The sequence below is a fragment of the Physella acuta genome, unplaced genomic scaffold, assembly GCF_028476545.2.
Source record: "Physella acuta isolate Inbredline_101_S28 unplaced genomic scaffold, ASM2847654v3 ptg000402l, whole genome shotgun sequence".
In the NCBI taxonomy this organism is placed as follows: domain Eukaryota; kingdom Metazoa; phylum Mollusca; class Gastropoda; family Physidae; genus Physella; species Physella acuta.
Window position 1 is genome coordinate 184,536 of NW_026731921.1, and position 17,830 is coordinate 202,365.

The 17,830-nt window shown below is 35.7% G+C and overlaps 1 protein-coding gene across 3 annotated transcripts; it reads right to left on the reverse strand.

Annotated features, from left to right (window-relative positions):
* Window positions 1–2,544: 2,544 nt before the first annotated feature.
* LOC131942348 (uncharacterized) lies at window positions 2,545–13,854 on the reverse strand. 3 transcript variants are annotated; one of them, XM_059302170.1, is made up of 11 exons: window positions 13,792–13,854; window positions 9,547–9,606; window positions 7,657–7,729; window positions 7,498–7,567; window positions 6,847–6,936; window positions 6,538–6,660; window positions 6,376–6,449; window positions 6,057–6,177; window positions 5,656–5,784; window positions 4,699–4,810; window positions 2,545–4,074 (listed from the first exon to the last, which is right to left on the reverse strand). In XM_059302170.1, exons 2-9 carry the CDS (start codon window positions 9,588–9,590, stop codon window positions 5,669–5,671), a joined length of 711 nt encoding a protein of 236 aa, XP_059158153.1. In that variant the 5' UTR covers window positions 9,591–9,606; window positions 13,792–13,854; the 3' UTR covers window positions 2,545–4,074; window positions 4,699–4,810; window positions 5,656–5,668. The 3 variants fall into 3 exon arrangements, with proteins under 3 accessions (XP_059158153.1, XP_059158154.1, XP_059158152.1); XM_059302171.1 differs by having other exon boundaries at window positions 9,547–9,598; window positions 13,792–13,851; XM_059302169.1 differs by lacking the exons at window positions 6,057–6,177; window positions 6,376–6,449; window positions 6,538–6,660; ... (3 more) ...; window positions 9,547–9,606; window positions 13,792–13,854 and having other exon boundaries at window positions 5,656–5,676.
* Window positions 13,855–17,830: the final 3,976 nt, after the last annotated feature.

The window sequence follows — 17,830 nt, forward strand, 5'->3', positions numbered from 1 at the left end:
TGAGTCGCAAATCTCTTAATTGATTTAACTACAATTAATTATGTTCTTAGCATACATATAGAAATAGAATTTTGTAAACTGAAGAATAATTTTTAATTTAAATGTTCGTTGTTGCTTTTTAAAAGTGCACATTGTATTCCCAGTATAACTCACTATTGATAAATGTTCTCTCCGATAAATCAGGTGTTTAGATATCTAGAAGAAATTTCTTAAACTTCTAACGTGTATCAGGTACCGACATCAGCAATAACCAGCGGTCAGTCTTGCGCAGCAGTTAAAGGTGTATGTTTATGTGCGGGTAGACAGCGTCTCCTGAGGAGTGAAACATTTTGTCTACAGATATTAACTTTATCTCGTTCATTTTTACTTACAAAAACAACAAATAAAAACTTTTAGAACGCTTTTATTTTAGATCGAAATTCGAGAAACTACTAGGTTTACCATGCTGTCAATTGATACTTGTATACAAACGGTGTGTCAGGGAGAAGCCCTAACCATGTCCATCGCGTTATGTGTGATAGATTTTATATATAAACATTTCGGGTTGTTTTATTGGTAAGAAAATATTTGGTTTAGCTATGAACAAGACGCCATGTTGTTTACGTACCATCCACAGGAGCAGATAATTCTATGTTGTAATTCAAACTTCGGGACCTGGCCCCACTGTGGGGGTGGTACGTCCACTCACACCCCAGGTGGTACGTCCACTCACACCCCAGGTGGTACGTCCACTCACACCCGAGTCTGTACACCATAGCTCCGCTGCTACCTGGACATGTACACGTTGTGTACGTGTACCTTGTACAATTACCTTCTGTATGCAAGACGTTTTCTCTGTGTACCCACTGCCCTATAGAAACATGTTTAGCACAGCCGTGTGGATGTGACACGATGACGGTCAGTTTTTGCTGATCACGAAACCCGTGATATTTATCCCTGACTTTCTCGTGAAGAAAGTCGAACCTCCCCACCCTCTGCTCCTGCTTGGAGCCGACCTTCACGTCACGGGTCACGTAATGCACCCAACAGCAATCGTTCTCTGTCACTCACGGGTCACGTTATGCACCCAGCAGCAATCGTTCTGGGTCACTGACTCCCATATCTTCCACCCGTGCAGGTCACCACGTGACTCCCGTTACAATCAAACCACAACCGACACGTGGACTGCCTAACTTCTCTGTTGTCAAACACCACATGTGTGACAGTCACAACCCACACGTCCCACCACAACTTTTTGGGCCTGGTCGAGTTGCCACATTCCGGACACGGGCAGGTTCTGTAATTTTGTTTCCCTTGTCCGTGCCTCGTCACGCCCTCCACCCTGCCAGTTCCTGCCATCACAGAGTACCTTCCCTTGCTGATGTGGCCAGGGTAAGGATCTGTAGTACCAGGTACAAACTCTGGTCTGTCTGGACTTGTGAATGTAACGACTATTCTCACGTTTGAGTGACGTCATAAATTTCTTCATCATGGTAACCGGAGGGCAGAAATAAACAACGAGTAATCTGTTATGTAATGTTTAAAAACTTACTGCTAGAAAATAAAATAATGAGATGGTCTAGATGCTATAAATAGACTGTCACCAAGTAGGTCTAACTCGAGCTATATTTACTTGATGTGTTCAGGAAGAGACTAATTCGAGGAATTCCCGATATTACCTAATGTTGTGGTGTGTTAACCTATTGCAGCATTGAAATAGATACCGATTGGTGCAGAGGCGTAGCGAAGGGGGGTGTGGGGGTGCAAATCGAAAGTTTTTAGGGGGTGCAAATCTAAAGCTTGAGAGGGGGGGGTGCGAATCGAAAGTTTGTCGCCGGGCGCCGGGAAGGATCGCTACGCCTCTGGATTGGTGTAATGTATATTTAACAACAAGCTGCTGGCAATTAAAGGCTAACTGAAAAAACGGTCTTTGTTAATTTAGTTTTAAACATGGATATAAGTGTTAAGAGCATACCGTGTTGGAACTTAAATGGCAGGTTTTTAGCTTCTTTATAATTTCATTACATCAAGAAAACATTACTAATTAAAGCGGGAGTGATCTCCCCTAAAATTTCTTGAATAATCTTATATAAGACTACGGGGATGGCAATTCTGGATATAGACATGGTTTTTAATCACTTTTGATTACTTAAACTTTAAAAAATAAAATAGTATCTCGTAGCAATAAAGATTTGCGCACCAAGTGAACGGCATAGTTTTTTTTTAAAAACTATATTTCCAATGATTTAAATAGTATTGTGTAAGTTATTTTCTACTTTTTAGTGCATTATTACATAAAAGCTTGTTATTAAAAAGTTTTTTTTTTATGAATTTTTTTTTCAGTACTTTACACGTTTTATTTACAATAGTTACATGACTAAAAACCATTGTCAAGTTTATAGCTAAAGTTTCATTTAAAAACTATATTTCCAATAAAAATTGTAATATGTTTCAATAAAGACTGTACTATGTTAAAAAGATTTAAATGTTTTTCGTTGACACATAAACAAACAAATACATGTAGAAACATTTCTTATATACAAATAGCAACACGTTTTTGTCATAATGCAGGTTTATATCATTCACTTGACTTGTTTTCGCAAGGATCGGTACATTTATTTTAGTGATGTAACACAGTTGACTTTGTCGTGTAGATGAGATGATTTCTCAATGACGATTTTGTATGAGATGATAATCTAGATACTAGGAACATTCTCGAGAGGGAACAAGATGATAGTGTAGATGGTAGAACATTCTCGAGAGGGAACAAGATTATAGTGTAGATGGTAGAACATTCTCGAGAGGGAACAAGATGATAGTGTAGATGGTAGAACATTCTAGAGAGGGAACAGCATGATAGTGTAGATGGTAGAACATTCTAGAGTGGGAACAAGATTATAGTGTAGATGGTAGAACATTCTAGAGAGGTACGAGATGATAATGTAGATGGTAGAACATTCTAGAGAGGGAACAGCATGATAGTGTAGATGGTAGAACATTCTAGAGTGGGAACAAGATTATAGTGTAGATGGTAGAACATTCTAGAGAGGTACGAGATGATAATGTAGATGGTAGAACATTCTAGAGAGGGAACAGCATGATAGTGTAGATGGTAGAACATTCTAGAGTGGGAACAAGATTATAGTGTAGATGGTAGAACATTCTAGAGAGGTACGATCAACTAGAGGCCGAACTCCCATTCCACGCCACTGTAACTGCTGCCTCCAGCGTTGGCACCACAGTGAAGATGGCTGGAAGATATATCACACCCCAGCCTGTAGACCAGAGCCCCGCTGCTACCTGGGCAGGTGCAGGTTGTGTACGTGTAACATGTGTCGTGTCCCCCTGGTTCACGTCTGTGTACCCAGTGACCTACAGAGACCTGCTTAGAACATCCATGAGGATGTGACACTATAATGGTCAGCTTGTCCACATTACTACGGTTCTTGTAGGTGTCCTTTAACATTTCTCCTAGAAGATTAAACCGCTCGATCATCTCCCCCAGTTTATTGGCTGTCTCAGCGTCATCTGTTACACAATTAAACCTACACCAGTCTTCTTCTAAGTCTGACAGAGCCCCAGCTTGTAACCCATAAATCTTGACCACTGGGCAGTTCTCCTCATCAAACCACAACCTACAGCTGGACTGTCTCACCTCACTCTCATCAAACAACACATGTCTGGCTGTCAGTACACCAATCTTCCACCACACTTGGCTGGGTGTGAGGAAAACTTCACATTCAGGACATGGACATGTTCCTGTACACTTTACAAAACGCTCCACTTTCCCCGTCCCTGTCCTCAGTGAGTTCTGTCCCCTGGTGTTGTAGCAAGGATATGGATCTTTAGTGCCTGGTACAAACTCTGGTCTGTCTGGACTGGTGAACTTAACGGCTATTCTGACTGTTAGGTCAGCCTGAGCTTTGGTAAAGTTATACAGGTCGTTGTCATGGCAGCCAGTCGGAAAATTGTCGATAGTTAACTCATTTACAGGTATAAACTGTAAGTGGTCAGGGTTTTTCGTACAGTTACGTAGATGTGTGTGTAAATCTGCTTCTCCTTGACCTTGAAAACATTCTTGTACTTCATGTGCACCTGTATAGGTAAATATCATTATTGTATGTACCTGTATAGGTAAATATTATTGTATGTACCTGTATAGGTAAATATCATTATTGTATGTACCTGTATAGGTAAATATCATTATTGTATGTACCTGTATAGGTAAATATCATTATTGTATGTACCTGTATAGGTAAATATCATTATTGTATGTACCTGTATAGGTAAATATCATTATTGTATGTACCTGTATAGGTAAATATCATTATTGTATGTACCTGTACAGGTAAATATCATTATTGTATGTACCTGTACAGGTAAATATCATTATTGTATGTAAACCCGTCCTTTTGTTTGACGTTTGCTCACACAGTCTTTCAAATTATGGAAACCAATCAGCTATTACGTGGTGATATGCTAGAATGTTTGTTTTACTACATCATCTTCTTCTGTTCCCATTCGTGCACAAAACACATGAGACAGGTGAAGTAGAGTTAATATGTTTAAATGACCACAGAAGAGATAGTGTGTTCATCATTATGTCTGGTCGTCTATGTTGAGTCCGGTACCCATTAGAGCTGGGTGGACTCAGGTGCGACTTACAGACCAGAGCTCGGAATCCGAACCCGAGACTTTCCTGTTTTACAACATAGTTACCTGAAAACTGCCTTGATAGGTTGTCACTGGCTAATTTAGTTGTCATCGTATCAACAGCTGCTGACATTGTTTTCATATCAGTCTCTCTAAACGTGTTAGCTCAATATTTCTTCTGTCAGATTATAAAACAACTGAAGTTCAATGCCATGGTATTAGGATTTAGACAGACACTTGGCAAAAGTGTAGACATTTCAGAATTTAAAAATGCAGATCACTTGAAAGAATATGCCATAAACATTTGCATTTCAAATTTAAATCTTACGTTTTCAAGAACACCTCATATATACATATTTGCTTTTTTTGATGCAGTACACCCTTTAATGTCAACAAATCATTCGCATATATAAATTCAACTAGGCTAAATTTCTTACTTAAAAAGTTAACGCCCAGTAATTTCTATAGCATAAGTGACTCATACTTAGACTGTAATAAAAGTTGACATTTAAGTGTTTCTATGGCCTTTACAAATAAAACCTTTTCATCTGGCCCGCGAAACCATTGGACCATACTATTTGATCTAAAACCCTAAAGAATTCCCCTATGGCGAATATTGAATAGGAACCCAGTATAGCGGCTCCCTTCCGTGTAATAATACTACAGAAACTTTAGATGCAATTTATTTCCTTCTTTCAATTTAATGTCAAGCACGCAACACGGACGTAATGAAACGATTAATACAAATGTTAAAGAAAAGTGACGTTGGTCTATTCACATAACCATAGCAAGCTAACGTCAGTTAAAGCTTGATAGCAATGAGTTATAACATTCGTCAGGTTATATATATATATATATATATATATATAAATATATATATATATATATATATATATAATTCCTGGTACTTTTACCAACAAACTTTACCGTTGTGGCTCAACAGTAAAAAGTTGACTTTTTGTCATGTAGCATAACATATGACGAGAGATATACAAATCAAGACATGCTGTCGTCAAAACCTACCTAAAAACGGTATTCAACAATGCAACAAATAAAGGCCGAGGCAGGTCATTTCATTTCCAAAGTCGAGGAGACCTTGACCCGAGACACTAATTTGGATAACGTCCCCTGCCTGCAGGTAAAACACACCACCTGAGATTCAAAGTATTTCTATTGTCAAGCTTCGTTGTTTCATCATAAATACATCATTGGTTGTAGCCAAAGGAACCTATTGAATCACCTAGTACTGTTTATGGTGGGAAAGCATTTAACATTGAGTATATTTTAACTAGCTTTAACTCAGTTTATGTGTTGTTTATTTACGTCTAGCGGTTAAATATTGAACACAATTCATGCATTTTCCTCTATCGTAGTAGAATGCCAGCTACACACCTATCTAAAGATGCAGAGAAAACAGATCTCACCTGTGTATGCCGTCTCCTGACTACCTGTACAATTACTACAACAGGTGTGAACAGTTCTCAATAAGACGCCAGATAAAACTGGGCTGGTGGCTGATCGTCTGCTGATGTACTGGAACCACGTCTGGGGAACAAATTAAGTTAAAAATGTATAATAAAAAATAATACATTTTCGTTTCAAACAGATGTTCATACATCACAAAATGGTGTTCACATAATAGTTATTGTGTTTTTAACATATAGTTTTGTATGTAGAGACATGTTATCCTATACAAATTAAAGAAAGTAAGGCCACGCACAAAATTCTATTACAAAGACTTACCTGATAATGAAAGTCTGCAGAATAACGGGTGGAGTTAGGTTTAAAGTTAACGTTACTGTAGATGTAGTACACCCCTACACAAAGAAATACAAAATATGTTCAAAGTTTTTTTTTACGTTAATCTTTAATACAAACACAAACCAGATAAATCACATCACACACCTGCTATTATAATCTTGATCCCCTCCCGTGTGATGTTGACGCCTGTAGCGTGTTGGTGGATGTTGTCTGTTGCTTGTTCGTTTAACTCAAGGATAGAGTGGCTTGTTGGGTTAAAGATGGGGTCTGTTGCAGTTTATTAAAAATTATACAGTTTGTAACAAATAATTAAAATCTATAATAGTATCATTTTACCTCAACATTGTGTACATCATATAGCGTCTAAAAATTATTGTAATACATTTAATACTCAGTATCTGTTACGAAATTTTGTATTAAGAAAATGTTTATATAAGAATTTTATTTAGTCACCTTCACTGTTTTCAGTGCCAGGATATCTGACGGAAGGAAAGAGACGAGCATGGGCAGATACAGGAAACTTTAGCTTGGTGGGACTTGATGCTTTATAGTTATACAAATATTATTCAAACATTTTACTATTGAATGACAATTTTATAGGGTTACAAAATGTATTACACACACGCATATAAGTATATATCTCGAGCAGGTCCCTGGCAAGAGTATATATGTAGTTATAGTATATATATATATATATATATATATATATATATATATATATATATATATATATATATATATATATATATATATATATATATATTTATTTATTTATTTATTTATTTATTTATCTTTATATAAATAGTCGCTAAGCTGTATGCCATTTCGTCATTCGTGAGACTCAATAAGCATTAACAAGGCAAAAAATTTTGAATTATCTGATGATGTGTCTTATTATTTCTGTGGATGGTATTATTTGTTAAGTAATATAAGAAACATAAGTTATACTTAAACATTGTTAAATTGGCCAATAACATTGTTAAATTAATCTTCGTTAATAACGAGTAGATCAACATTAGAGATAGAAAAACTGCTCACCTAAACGACTAAGAAAATATAAAATTTACATTTTAATTAGTACTGATATTTTGAAATGTGTCTTACTTGTGTCATGCTCAAGTTTTGATTGATTGCTGGAAATCAACAACAGATCTTGTGATGTCGGTAACGGGAGCTGAGAATATTAAGCGACATGACGATAAATGTAAAAAAAATATTATTCTATATTTAAGAGTTACTGTTACAAAAGAAAATGTAGCCTACCTTTCCAAAACGAACGATAGTGTAGACCAAGACAACAGTTGTCACAATAAGCGAAATAAGAGACGAACACAATCTAAGAAAGTAGGGGATAAAAACGTATAGCCAGATATAGATTAAACATGTCAGAATTACATGGATGAAGAAGCATTCATTTTAATTTCTCGTATATGAAGTATAGCGAAAATTTTGGAGTCGTGCAAAATTCGAAATTGAGATTTTCACAAATCTTGACGTTTAACACCCCCCCCCCTTCTCCTAATTCGGAAAAACATATTTTTGCAATTTCGTCCGTATGTATGTGTGTATGTGTATGTGTGTATTTGTATGTGAACACGATAACTTGAGTACCGTTTCAGCTAGGTTAATAAATTTTCATATATAAGTATTATATCAAATGTGTAGTTCTGTATCAAATTTTCGGCGATTTCCGATAACCGGAAGTGGAACTTATTCTACTTTTATTTTCGAAAGCCTATAACTTAAGTACTGTTTCGATAAACGAATATAACAGAATATTAAAAGATCTTATTCTATGCCTTCTTATAAATTTCGAGTAATTTCCGTTGAAAGGAAGTAGTTATTGATGCTATTTCCGACTTTAAAAAAAACGCATATTAATTTATACAGTACTAATATTCCGCACATTTATACAAATATTGTTTGCCGTTCTTATGAATGTAATTCTTTTTTTACACGAGATTCTATTATATTTTAAAAAGTGTTAGTAATTAAAAATGGGTAAAAAAATCATGTCTATATTTCGAGTTACTATCACCCATAGTTTTATATAAGAATATTCTAGAACGTGTGAGGGAGATCAATCACACTTTATTTATTTTTTAATATTACTAGTACAAGTACCTTTAGGCATACTGTACGAGTACTTTTACGTGAATATTAATATAAGGTCAGGTCAGGTCAGGTCAGGTCAGGTCAGGTCAGGTCAGGTCAGGTCAGGTCAGGTCAGGTCAGGTCAGGTCAGGTCAGGTCAGGTCAGGTCAGGTCAGGTTAGGTTAGGTTAGGTTAGGTTAGGTTAGGTTAGGTTAGGTTAGGTTAGGTTAGGTTAGGTTAGGTTAGGTTAGGTTAGGTTAGGTTAGGTTAGGTTAGGTTAGGTTAGGTTAGGTTAGGTTAGGTTAGGTTAGGTTAGGTTAGGTTAGGTTAGGTTAGGTTAGGTTAGGTTAGGTTAGGTTAGGTTAGGTTAGGTTAGGTTAGGTTAGGTTAGGTTAGGTTAGGTTAGGTTAGGTTAGGTCAGGTTAGGTTAGGTCAGGTCAGGTCAGGTCAGATCAGGTCAGGTCAGGTCAGATCAGGTCAGGTCAGGTCAGGTTAGGTCAGATTAGGTCAGGTTAGGTCAGGTTAGGTCAGGTTAGGTCAGGTTAGGTCAGGTTAGGTTAGGTTAGGTTAGGTTAGGTTAGGTTAGGTTAGGTTAGGTTAGGTTAGGTTAGGTTAGGTTAGGTTAGGTTAGGTTAGGTTAGGTAAGGTTTGGTTAGGTTAGGTTAGGTTAGGTTAGGTTAGGTTAGGTTAGGTTAGGTTAGGTTAGGTTAGGTTAGGTTAGGTTAGGTTAGGTTAGGTTAGGTTAGGTTAGGTTAGGTTAGGTTAGGTTAGGTTAGGTTAGGTTAGGTTAGGTTAGGTTAGGTTAGGTTAGGTTAGAACGCATTAATTGTGTGCGTATAATTCACAAAATATTTATGGTGATTGAAGTTTTTTAAAATTTATTTCGTATTTGAAGCGTTATTTGAGTTTAGATATGGTTTGCGGTAAAAAAAAAATTGCTAACTTAACTTGAATGGGCAAAAAGTTCTGTTGTTGATACTCATAATGCTTGAGTTTGGGTTAGTTATAATGGGTGTTACAGAAGATTTTAATTAGCGAAAACTATTGTGTGGAGTATACCTTATGTTGCCATCACTGAGTCTAGGTTTTCGTTTAGTGTCCATGCAACAATCTTCAGTGATAGATATATTTATATTATACCGAGGTAACAAATTAAATTAAAATTACCCTAGCAAATACACAAATACTGTATATAAAAATACATATATATATATATATATATATATATATATATATATATATATATATATATATATATATACTAATATATGAGGTCGTCCATAAATGACGTCAGACATGTGGGGGGGGGGGGAGTGGGGGGAAGGGTTCAGATAGTGTGGCGTCACACTTTTGCATTATAAAAAAACAATGTCCGAAAACGAGTTTTGGCAGTTATTTCGCGTTTTACAAAATAGTTTTAATAAATTGTAATAGGAATTAATCAAAAGACTCTATGTTGACATAGTTCTGACTAGATTTTGGAAAAATATCAATGTTTTAAGAAAAATTCAACTGACATTTTGAGGGGGGTGGGGGGTGGGGTTAGTCTGAAGTGTGACGTAATTTTAGGGGGGTCTGGTTTTTTGTGACGATGTGTGACGGAGAGGAGGGGGAGGGGGGAGGTAAAAATCGTTTTAAAAAGTGTGACGTCATTTATTGATGACCCCTGTATATATATATATATATATATATATATATATATATATATATATATATATATATATATATATATATATATATATATATATATGTGTGTGTGTGTGTGTGTGTGTGTGTGTGTGTGTGTGTTTATTTATGAACGTCAAATGCAGAGTAGTAATAATGAGCGCTAAAATTGATTTTCCATATCGAATGCAGAATTGTTATATATGTAACTAACACGAACAGATTTAAGTATGTCTAGAAAAAAATATTTTTAGGTCTTATAATATTAGTTCTTGTTTTAACATCACTACGCCTTCACTGTAGCTAATAATATAATTGTACGCAATTCAAGTAAACTTCATATTATAATTGAAGTTTTTAAAATATATTAAAAAATGGTAAATTATGTAAAGTTCCGTTAAACAACCTTACCAATTGTTTTTCAGATAGCAAATGGGTTGTTTTTTTTTTACATTTTGAAAATAACAAGCACATTTCATTTAATCTAAAAATACTTTTTCAAAAGCACAATTTGAGTCATGTAGTATTTTTAGCAGCCAATGAAAAAAAGGAAAAAAGGAGGGTTGGGGAAACCAATTCACTTCTGGGTAATACAATACAACGTCTTTTCCATAAAATTTTTTTTACAATTTCAAGCTAAATATCTGCAATAACGACTCACTAAAAACACGGATTCGTTATAAAGTATGACATAGGCGTCATGGGACATTGGTTTGTGTTATTCAGTGCAGCGGACAGACCGTTTTCCAAGGGATCCCGAGCAGTGGCATAGCCAGGATCGTCTCAAGGGAGGGGGGGGGGGGTCCAATTTTTACCCGTGGACAAACTTTCGATTTGCATCCCCCCCCCCCCCCTCAAACTTTCGTTTTGCACCCTCCCCCCTCAAACTTTCGATTTACACCCCCCCCCCCCTCAAACTTTCGATTTGCACCCCCCTCCTACTTTTTCTATATACCGAGTGGTCTATGGGGGGGGGTTTGACCCCCCTAACCCCCCTGCCTACGCCACTGATCCCGAGTCGTCTAAAGAAACCTTATAAATGTGCATGTGTCTAACATGAGTAAACATTGTTAAAATCTGAAAGGCAAGGCGGAGACTAAGTCTAAAACCTTAAGCTGAATTCTCTTTATTTCGTATTAATAAATAGTTAAATGAGTTAAATTATAATATATATATATATATATATATATATATATATATATATATATATATATATATATATATATATATATATATATATACATATATATCCCGGCCAGGCCCTGCTCTGGCTTCTGTGAAAAACCTTCCTGTTAAAGACCATTACCTGTGTGTTTAATAATCATCATAAACCCGGCATTGCCCACCCGAACCACAACCAACCAAAACCAAAACAACAAAACGCAAACATAACGCTAACACAATTACAAATACAAACGAAAACAAAAACCTAACAACAAACCCAACCACAACCACAAACACCAATACAAACACAAAGTAAAAACAAACAAAAAAGCAAACGAAAACAAAAACCTAACAACAAACCCAACCACAACCACAAACACAATTACCAACACAAAAAAACAACGAAAAAGCAAACGAAAACAAACCAAATCCAAACTCAAAACCAACCAAAAACACAAATACAAACCCAAAAAAAAACACAAACAAAAACGAAAAAAGAAAGAACAAAAACGAACCAAATGAAAACGCAACCACTAACGCAAACCCACCTAAACACAAAGAAAACACTAACGCGAACATAAACGCCCGGGGCGGAATCACCTGTTTTAGCTTAATGAACGACTATAGTACCCCAACTTATTCATTGTCTTTTGCACTCACTTAAACGAACGCGCCTGTTTCAATTTAATGAACAATTATAATACCCCAAGCTTATCCGTAAAATACCACATTTGCACTTGATCAATCCCCGCTAATTATGTAATTATTTTTTTCCCAACACCAAAACAAAGTAATAAAAAGTAAATTCTTTTCCACTAATGCAATGCTTTTATAAAGGGAAGTAATTGTGTTTTCCTAATTTATCAAAGGCAAGTAAGTGCTAAGGACTAAATAAAGACATAATTAGAATTTTTGTGTTTAATGAACATGCCGAAAATTATTACTTTCAGTTTGATAAATGAAAATTATTTCCCAAAACTTTCAATATTAATTTTTTAACTCATAAATTTAGACCATAAGGACTTTAGTTATCTAACACTTAAATCCATCGAAGTATGTCAACGACAAACATATGTATTTTTACATGCAGAATTGAGCTTTATATATATATATATATATATATATATATATATATATATATATATATATATATATATATATATATATATATATATATATATAAAGCAATGTATGTGGGTGTGTGTGTGTCTTTTATGCATTACCACACCTCTTATCACATCGCCGTCGAACTTTGGGAAGTTGTTAAGAATATACCTGGGGAGGTTTTTGCGGAAAAAAAAAATTCAAATTCGCAGGGGTGGCGCCCCGGTAGGGCGCGATTTATTTTCTCTCTATATACGGTATATAAAAAAATAAGAGTCCATTGCAGATTCACACTGTTCATCCAATCGCCGTCAAACTTTGGGGAGTTGATTAGAACACTCTAGCAAAGTGTTCTGTAAAAAAATCATTTTTAATTTCGCAAAGGCGGCGCCACGGGAGGGTGCGATTTTTATCTATATACGGTATATAAAAATAATAAAAGTAAATTGCAATGACACCGTTCATCAAACTTTGGTGAGTTCATTATAACACTCTGGGGGAAGGGTTCTGTAAAAATCATACATAATTTCGCAAGGGCGGCGCCACGGGCGGGTGCGATTTTTCTCTATGTACAGTATATAAAAATAAAAGTCGATTTTGGTTTGACACCGTTCTTCCGATAGCCATGAGACATTGGTGAGTCCCTTAGAACACTCCAGGAAAGGGTTCTTTAAACAAAACATTTCATCCGATAGCCATGAGACTTGTTGATTAGAACACTACCTGGTATGGTTCTGCAAATAGTTTTTTACGTGCTAAAGAAAATAATCCTGTTAATTTGTGTCACTTTTGCGAATGACGAATTCTGCTTCATTGTTAACAGGATGCTATTTGGCACGATGGCGCCTGTTAGTTTTAAGGAGCCAGGGGCCGTACGTGGCGCCTATGCGGTAGTGTATTCGAGGGGGGGGGGGTGTGCTCTTGAGAGTGCCCCTCTACGTCCCTGACACATGGGTGGTCACCGAAGTGTGTTCTACCTGATTATTTCGGTGAGAGATTAATGTACACGCAAGGTTTTCATGCGGTAGCGTAGGTAAACACGTGTGCCGATATTTATGATCCGAGCGCAGGCATTGTTTACATTTAAATATCTCACTTTTATAAAACAAGGTTACGCGTCTAAGAATATAGGATTGGTAACGTATGGATGAAACCCTTCTTCTAGGCCCCCGGCAACGCGCGGTGACGGGTACGCTAGTATATATATATATATATATATATATATATATATATATATATATATATATATATATATATATATATATATATATATATATATATATATATATATATAATCAGTTTAAAAACTATTATATTTTAGACTATCTAAAAGTTTTTTTTTAATTGCTGGTTAATATGTAGTAGACTGACCTTTATTAGAGCTCTTACTATACTTGGTGTACAGTTAAATGTGGGCCGTGTACACAGCAATGTTCGCCCTATGTTAAAACTTCCTGAAGAAGTCACGCTCTATTTATACCGAATCAGAGTTTCTTCTAGCCCCCACCCCCCCCCCCCCCCCCCCGAAGAAATTCTACCGCCCCCCTCCTACGAAACGGAATTTATATAGAAAATATATACTTTAACAGCAGTGACTGCCCCCCCCCCCCCCCCCCGGAAATTTTAATCCACCCCCTGAAAATTTCAAGTGACCCCCCCCCCCAGGAGAAAGAAAGTCTGGAAGAAACACTGGCATGTGACTTATCATGTGATACCACGTGATCAGAAGCTCACGTTGAAATTACAATTAAGATTTTTGTTAATGAGTAATGTTGATGAACGTGTAATTTCTGAATAGATCGGACGCTTAGAGAAATAATTTTAAACATTAAATGAATGTGTAAATGCCAGATTAGTCGTTCCAAGAATAATTAATTTTTTGTATTTCTTTAATTAGTTAATTACTATCGTGGCTTTTTCACTTGAATGTTTTGTTCTTAAATTATTGTGCTTTTACAATTTTCTTCTACTTTCTGACAGTCTTTTAGGCCACACCTACGACGTACGTCTCTATTAGTTGCCGATGTAAACCTAGCACCATTTTAACCACACAGTAACTTGAACCTTTTAAACACCTTAAAATCACAACACAATCAGTGCACGTTTCTATTTTTAGCATAATGTTTAATTCAAGGAGATCAAGTTTTACACCCTTCTCCCTGCAAATATTAAATTTGATATCTGGCATGTCTCATGACCAGGGGCGGTACTACCATACCGCCAGACCCCGCAATGCGGGGGGGCCCATGACGTTTAGGGGCCCAGTTCCGACCAAAAAAAACATATATATATATATATATATATATATATATATATATATATATATATATATATATATATATATATATATATATAGGGGGCCCTAGTTTTTTTCTTTGCGGGGGAGCCTTTGATTTCTAGTTCCGCCACTGCTCATGACACGTAGATATCGACTATTCAAACTGTATAAGTAGGAATTGAAATAGAATGGAGAAATGAATCGGTCATAATTTTTTAATATGGAATAAATAGTGACTTTGGATCTCAACTTATTGTGTTTCTGTTTCCTTCAATTTTACAAGCAATTTATTTTATACAAATTATTTTCTAAATTAGAACATTGGTCGATCTTCAGGGAGAATAGATTTATATATTTCAACATACTTAGATATATTTTTACTTTTTAAAGTAATATTTTATTAAAAACTATATAATAGTTTGGACAATATAATGATCACAAACTGACCTACAAATCCGATATAACTCCTGCTGTTATATATGAATATATGAGACAGTATCAAGTGATAAGAACTACTTTTTAACTGTCCTACTAGATGATTAACCGCCCGAAACAGAACAAAACAATCATGATATGTTAGAAGAAAACCACGGTAGCTGTGGATTTGTTTTCAGTGTCAAACATAATATCTAACTCAGCACTTATCTTTCAGCTAATATGTGTTTGACGTTCGTTAAATGTTACCTAATAATGCAGTTCGTTGTGTAGCAACAATTATTACCTAAAATATTACAGGTTATAATGGAAACTCAAAATCCCCGGAAGAAATTGATAAATATGTGCAACCTGTAGTATCACTGTATTGCTAAAAACATATTTCAAGCCCTAAATTAGTTAAGCCTGTCCATTGTTTTGTTAACATTTAGCGGAAGTCCATACATGAAATAGGTTAATAAGGTAAGCATTTGATTTCAAATGTTTCGACCGCCCCCCCCCCCCCCCACGTTTTTTCTTTCTCTTATACGAAGTAGACCTATAGAGAAAGTATTGTAATCGTGCAAAAAAATTAAATCGAGATTTTTCCGAACCTCGACGTTTTACACCTCCCTAAGTCGGAAAAACATTGTTTTGCAATCTTATCCGTATGTTTATGTGTGTGTATAAGTATATGTGTGTATGTGTGTCTGTGGACACGATAACTTGAGTGCCGTTACAGCTAGGTTGATCAAATTTCATATATAAGTATTATATTAAATTTGTAGTTCTGTGTCAACTTTTCAGAGATTTCCAGTAAGCAGAAATTGAACTTATTCTACTTTAAATTTTTCAAAAGCCTATAACTTGAGTACTGTTGTAGATAGATAAACGTAATTTCAAATTTAAGTAACATATCTAATTATCTGCCTTCTATCAAATTTTGAGTAATTTCCGATGACCGGAAGTAGTAATCTACGCTTTTTACAATTTCTCAAAAAAAAACACATGTAAATTTATAATTTTTAAATAATATTCCGTACTACTATACATATATTGTTTGGCGTTTACTTGGTGCGCAATTCTTTTTTTGTTAGAGATTCTATTCTATTTTAAAAAGTTTATGTAATTAAAAATAGATTTAAAATATTGTCTATATCCCTAATTGCCTTCCCCCGTAGTGTTATATAAGAATATCTAAGAAAGTTTATGGGAGATCACTCCGGGTTTATTTTTCTTGTTTAGAACATACCTTGAATTACAAAAACATAACACAATATTGAAATGTAGCCATACAGAGCCAACCCTTCCGCATCACTCCTTGGAGAACTCATTTGAGGCAGGGGTATAATAAATATATACATATTAAAACGAAATAAAGATACATATACACACTAAAAAAGAAAATTTTCAGTAGATCTGTATATTATAGTACAGGGGTCTCCAAACTACGGCCCGCGGGCCGCATGCGATGTCCTCTCATCCGGTCCGCGGAGATCTTTTTGTCCACGGAAAAAAATTCTTGTTGGTGATGGCTGAGGAACTATACCCAGAAAAATCAAAGACATACCTGGAAGAAACTGGCCCCCGAATTAAAATTAAATGGTTAATGTGGCCCTCGGACTGAAAAGTTTGGAGACCCCTGTTATAGTAGAACACTTATTAAGATTACACATGATTTTTCTCAATTCGAAAACACTTGGTACAAGAAATAGACCTAACATTGAACAGACAGAGCAGAAAATATGCTAATATTAACAGCAACTCAAAAATAATGTATTTACTTTATCTGATTACAAGATTAGTATCAATGTTTAGATATAACAATACTTAGACTCAATGTTTGCAAACAATTAATCATCCATGTAATTTAATCCTTTAGAGTTGGTTCCACAATGTGGATGTTGGGGCCAGTGACACCCCAGTCTGTAGACCACAGCCCCGCTGCTACCTGGACAGGTACACGTTGTGTACGTGTACCTGGTCCAGTGACACCCCAATCTGTAGACCACAGCCCCGCTGCTACCTGGACAGGTACACGTTGTGTACGTGTACCTGGTCGCTCCTTCCCTCCCAACCACCTGCCTGTCCACCCAGTGACCTATAGACACCTGCTTAGAACAGCCATGAGGATGTGAGACTATAATGGTCAGCTTGTCCACATCACAGCTATTTTCGTATTTGTCGCTCACTTTCGTAACATAAACACACTAAAGTTTATTTCTAAATTATATTTAGCTACAATTTAACAAGATTAAGCTGCTTTAAATTCTTTTTTTTTCAGAAACCATACTACACACTGTACAATTTTTTTGTAATTGAATATTTGTTTCCAATTCTAATTCTGGGAGTTTTAGAAGAATGAGCCTAAAGTTTGTATATAACTGCAATAAAACTTTAATTATCATAGTGTATTTATAAAAAAATTAAAACATAAAAAAGTGTAATATCAATTCCGATCAAAACTTCAAGTCCGATCAACGCAGTAAATATTCAAAATACGCCATTAGTTAAAAATAAATTTAATATAATGAAATCCTAGTTCAAACACATGCCGTTATTTTTGTTCAGATATTTCGTTCTTTCATTTCTTCCCTGTTTCGTTGAGCGCCTCTAGCAATTTGACGTAACGAACGCATTGTCACTGGTTTCGTCTATACAGCCCGAGAACAGGATGTCATTTGTGTGTGGGAAGTCATGTCATGCTTCAATGAACAC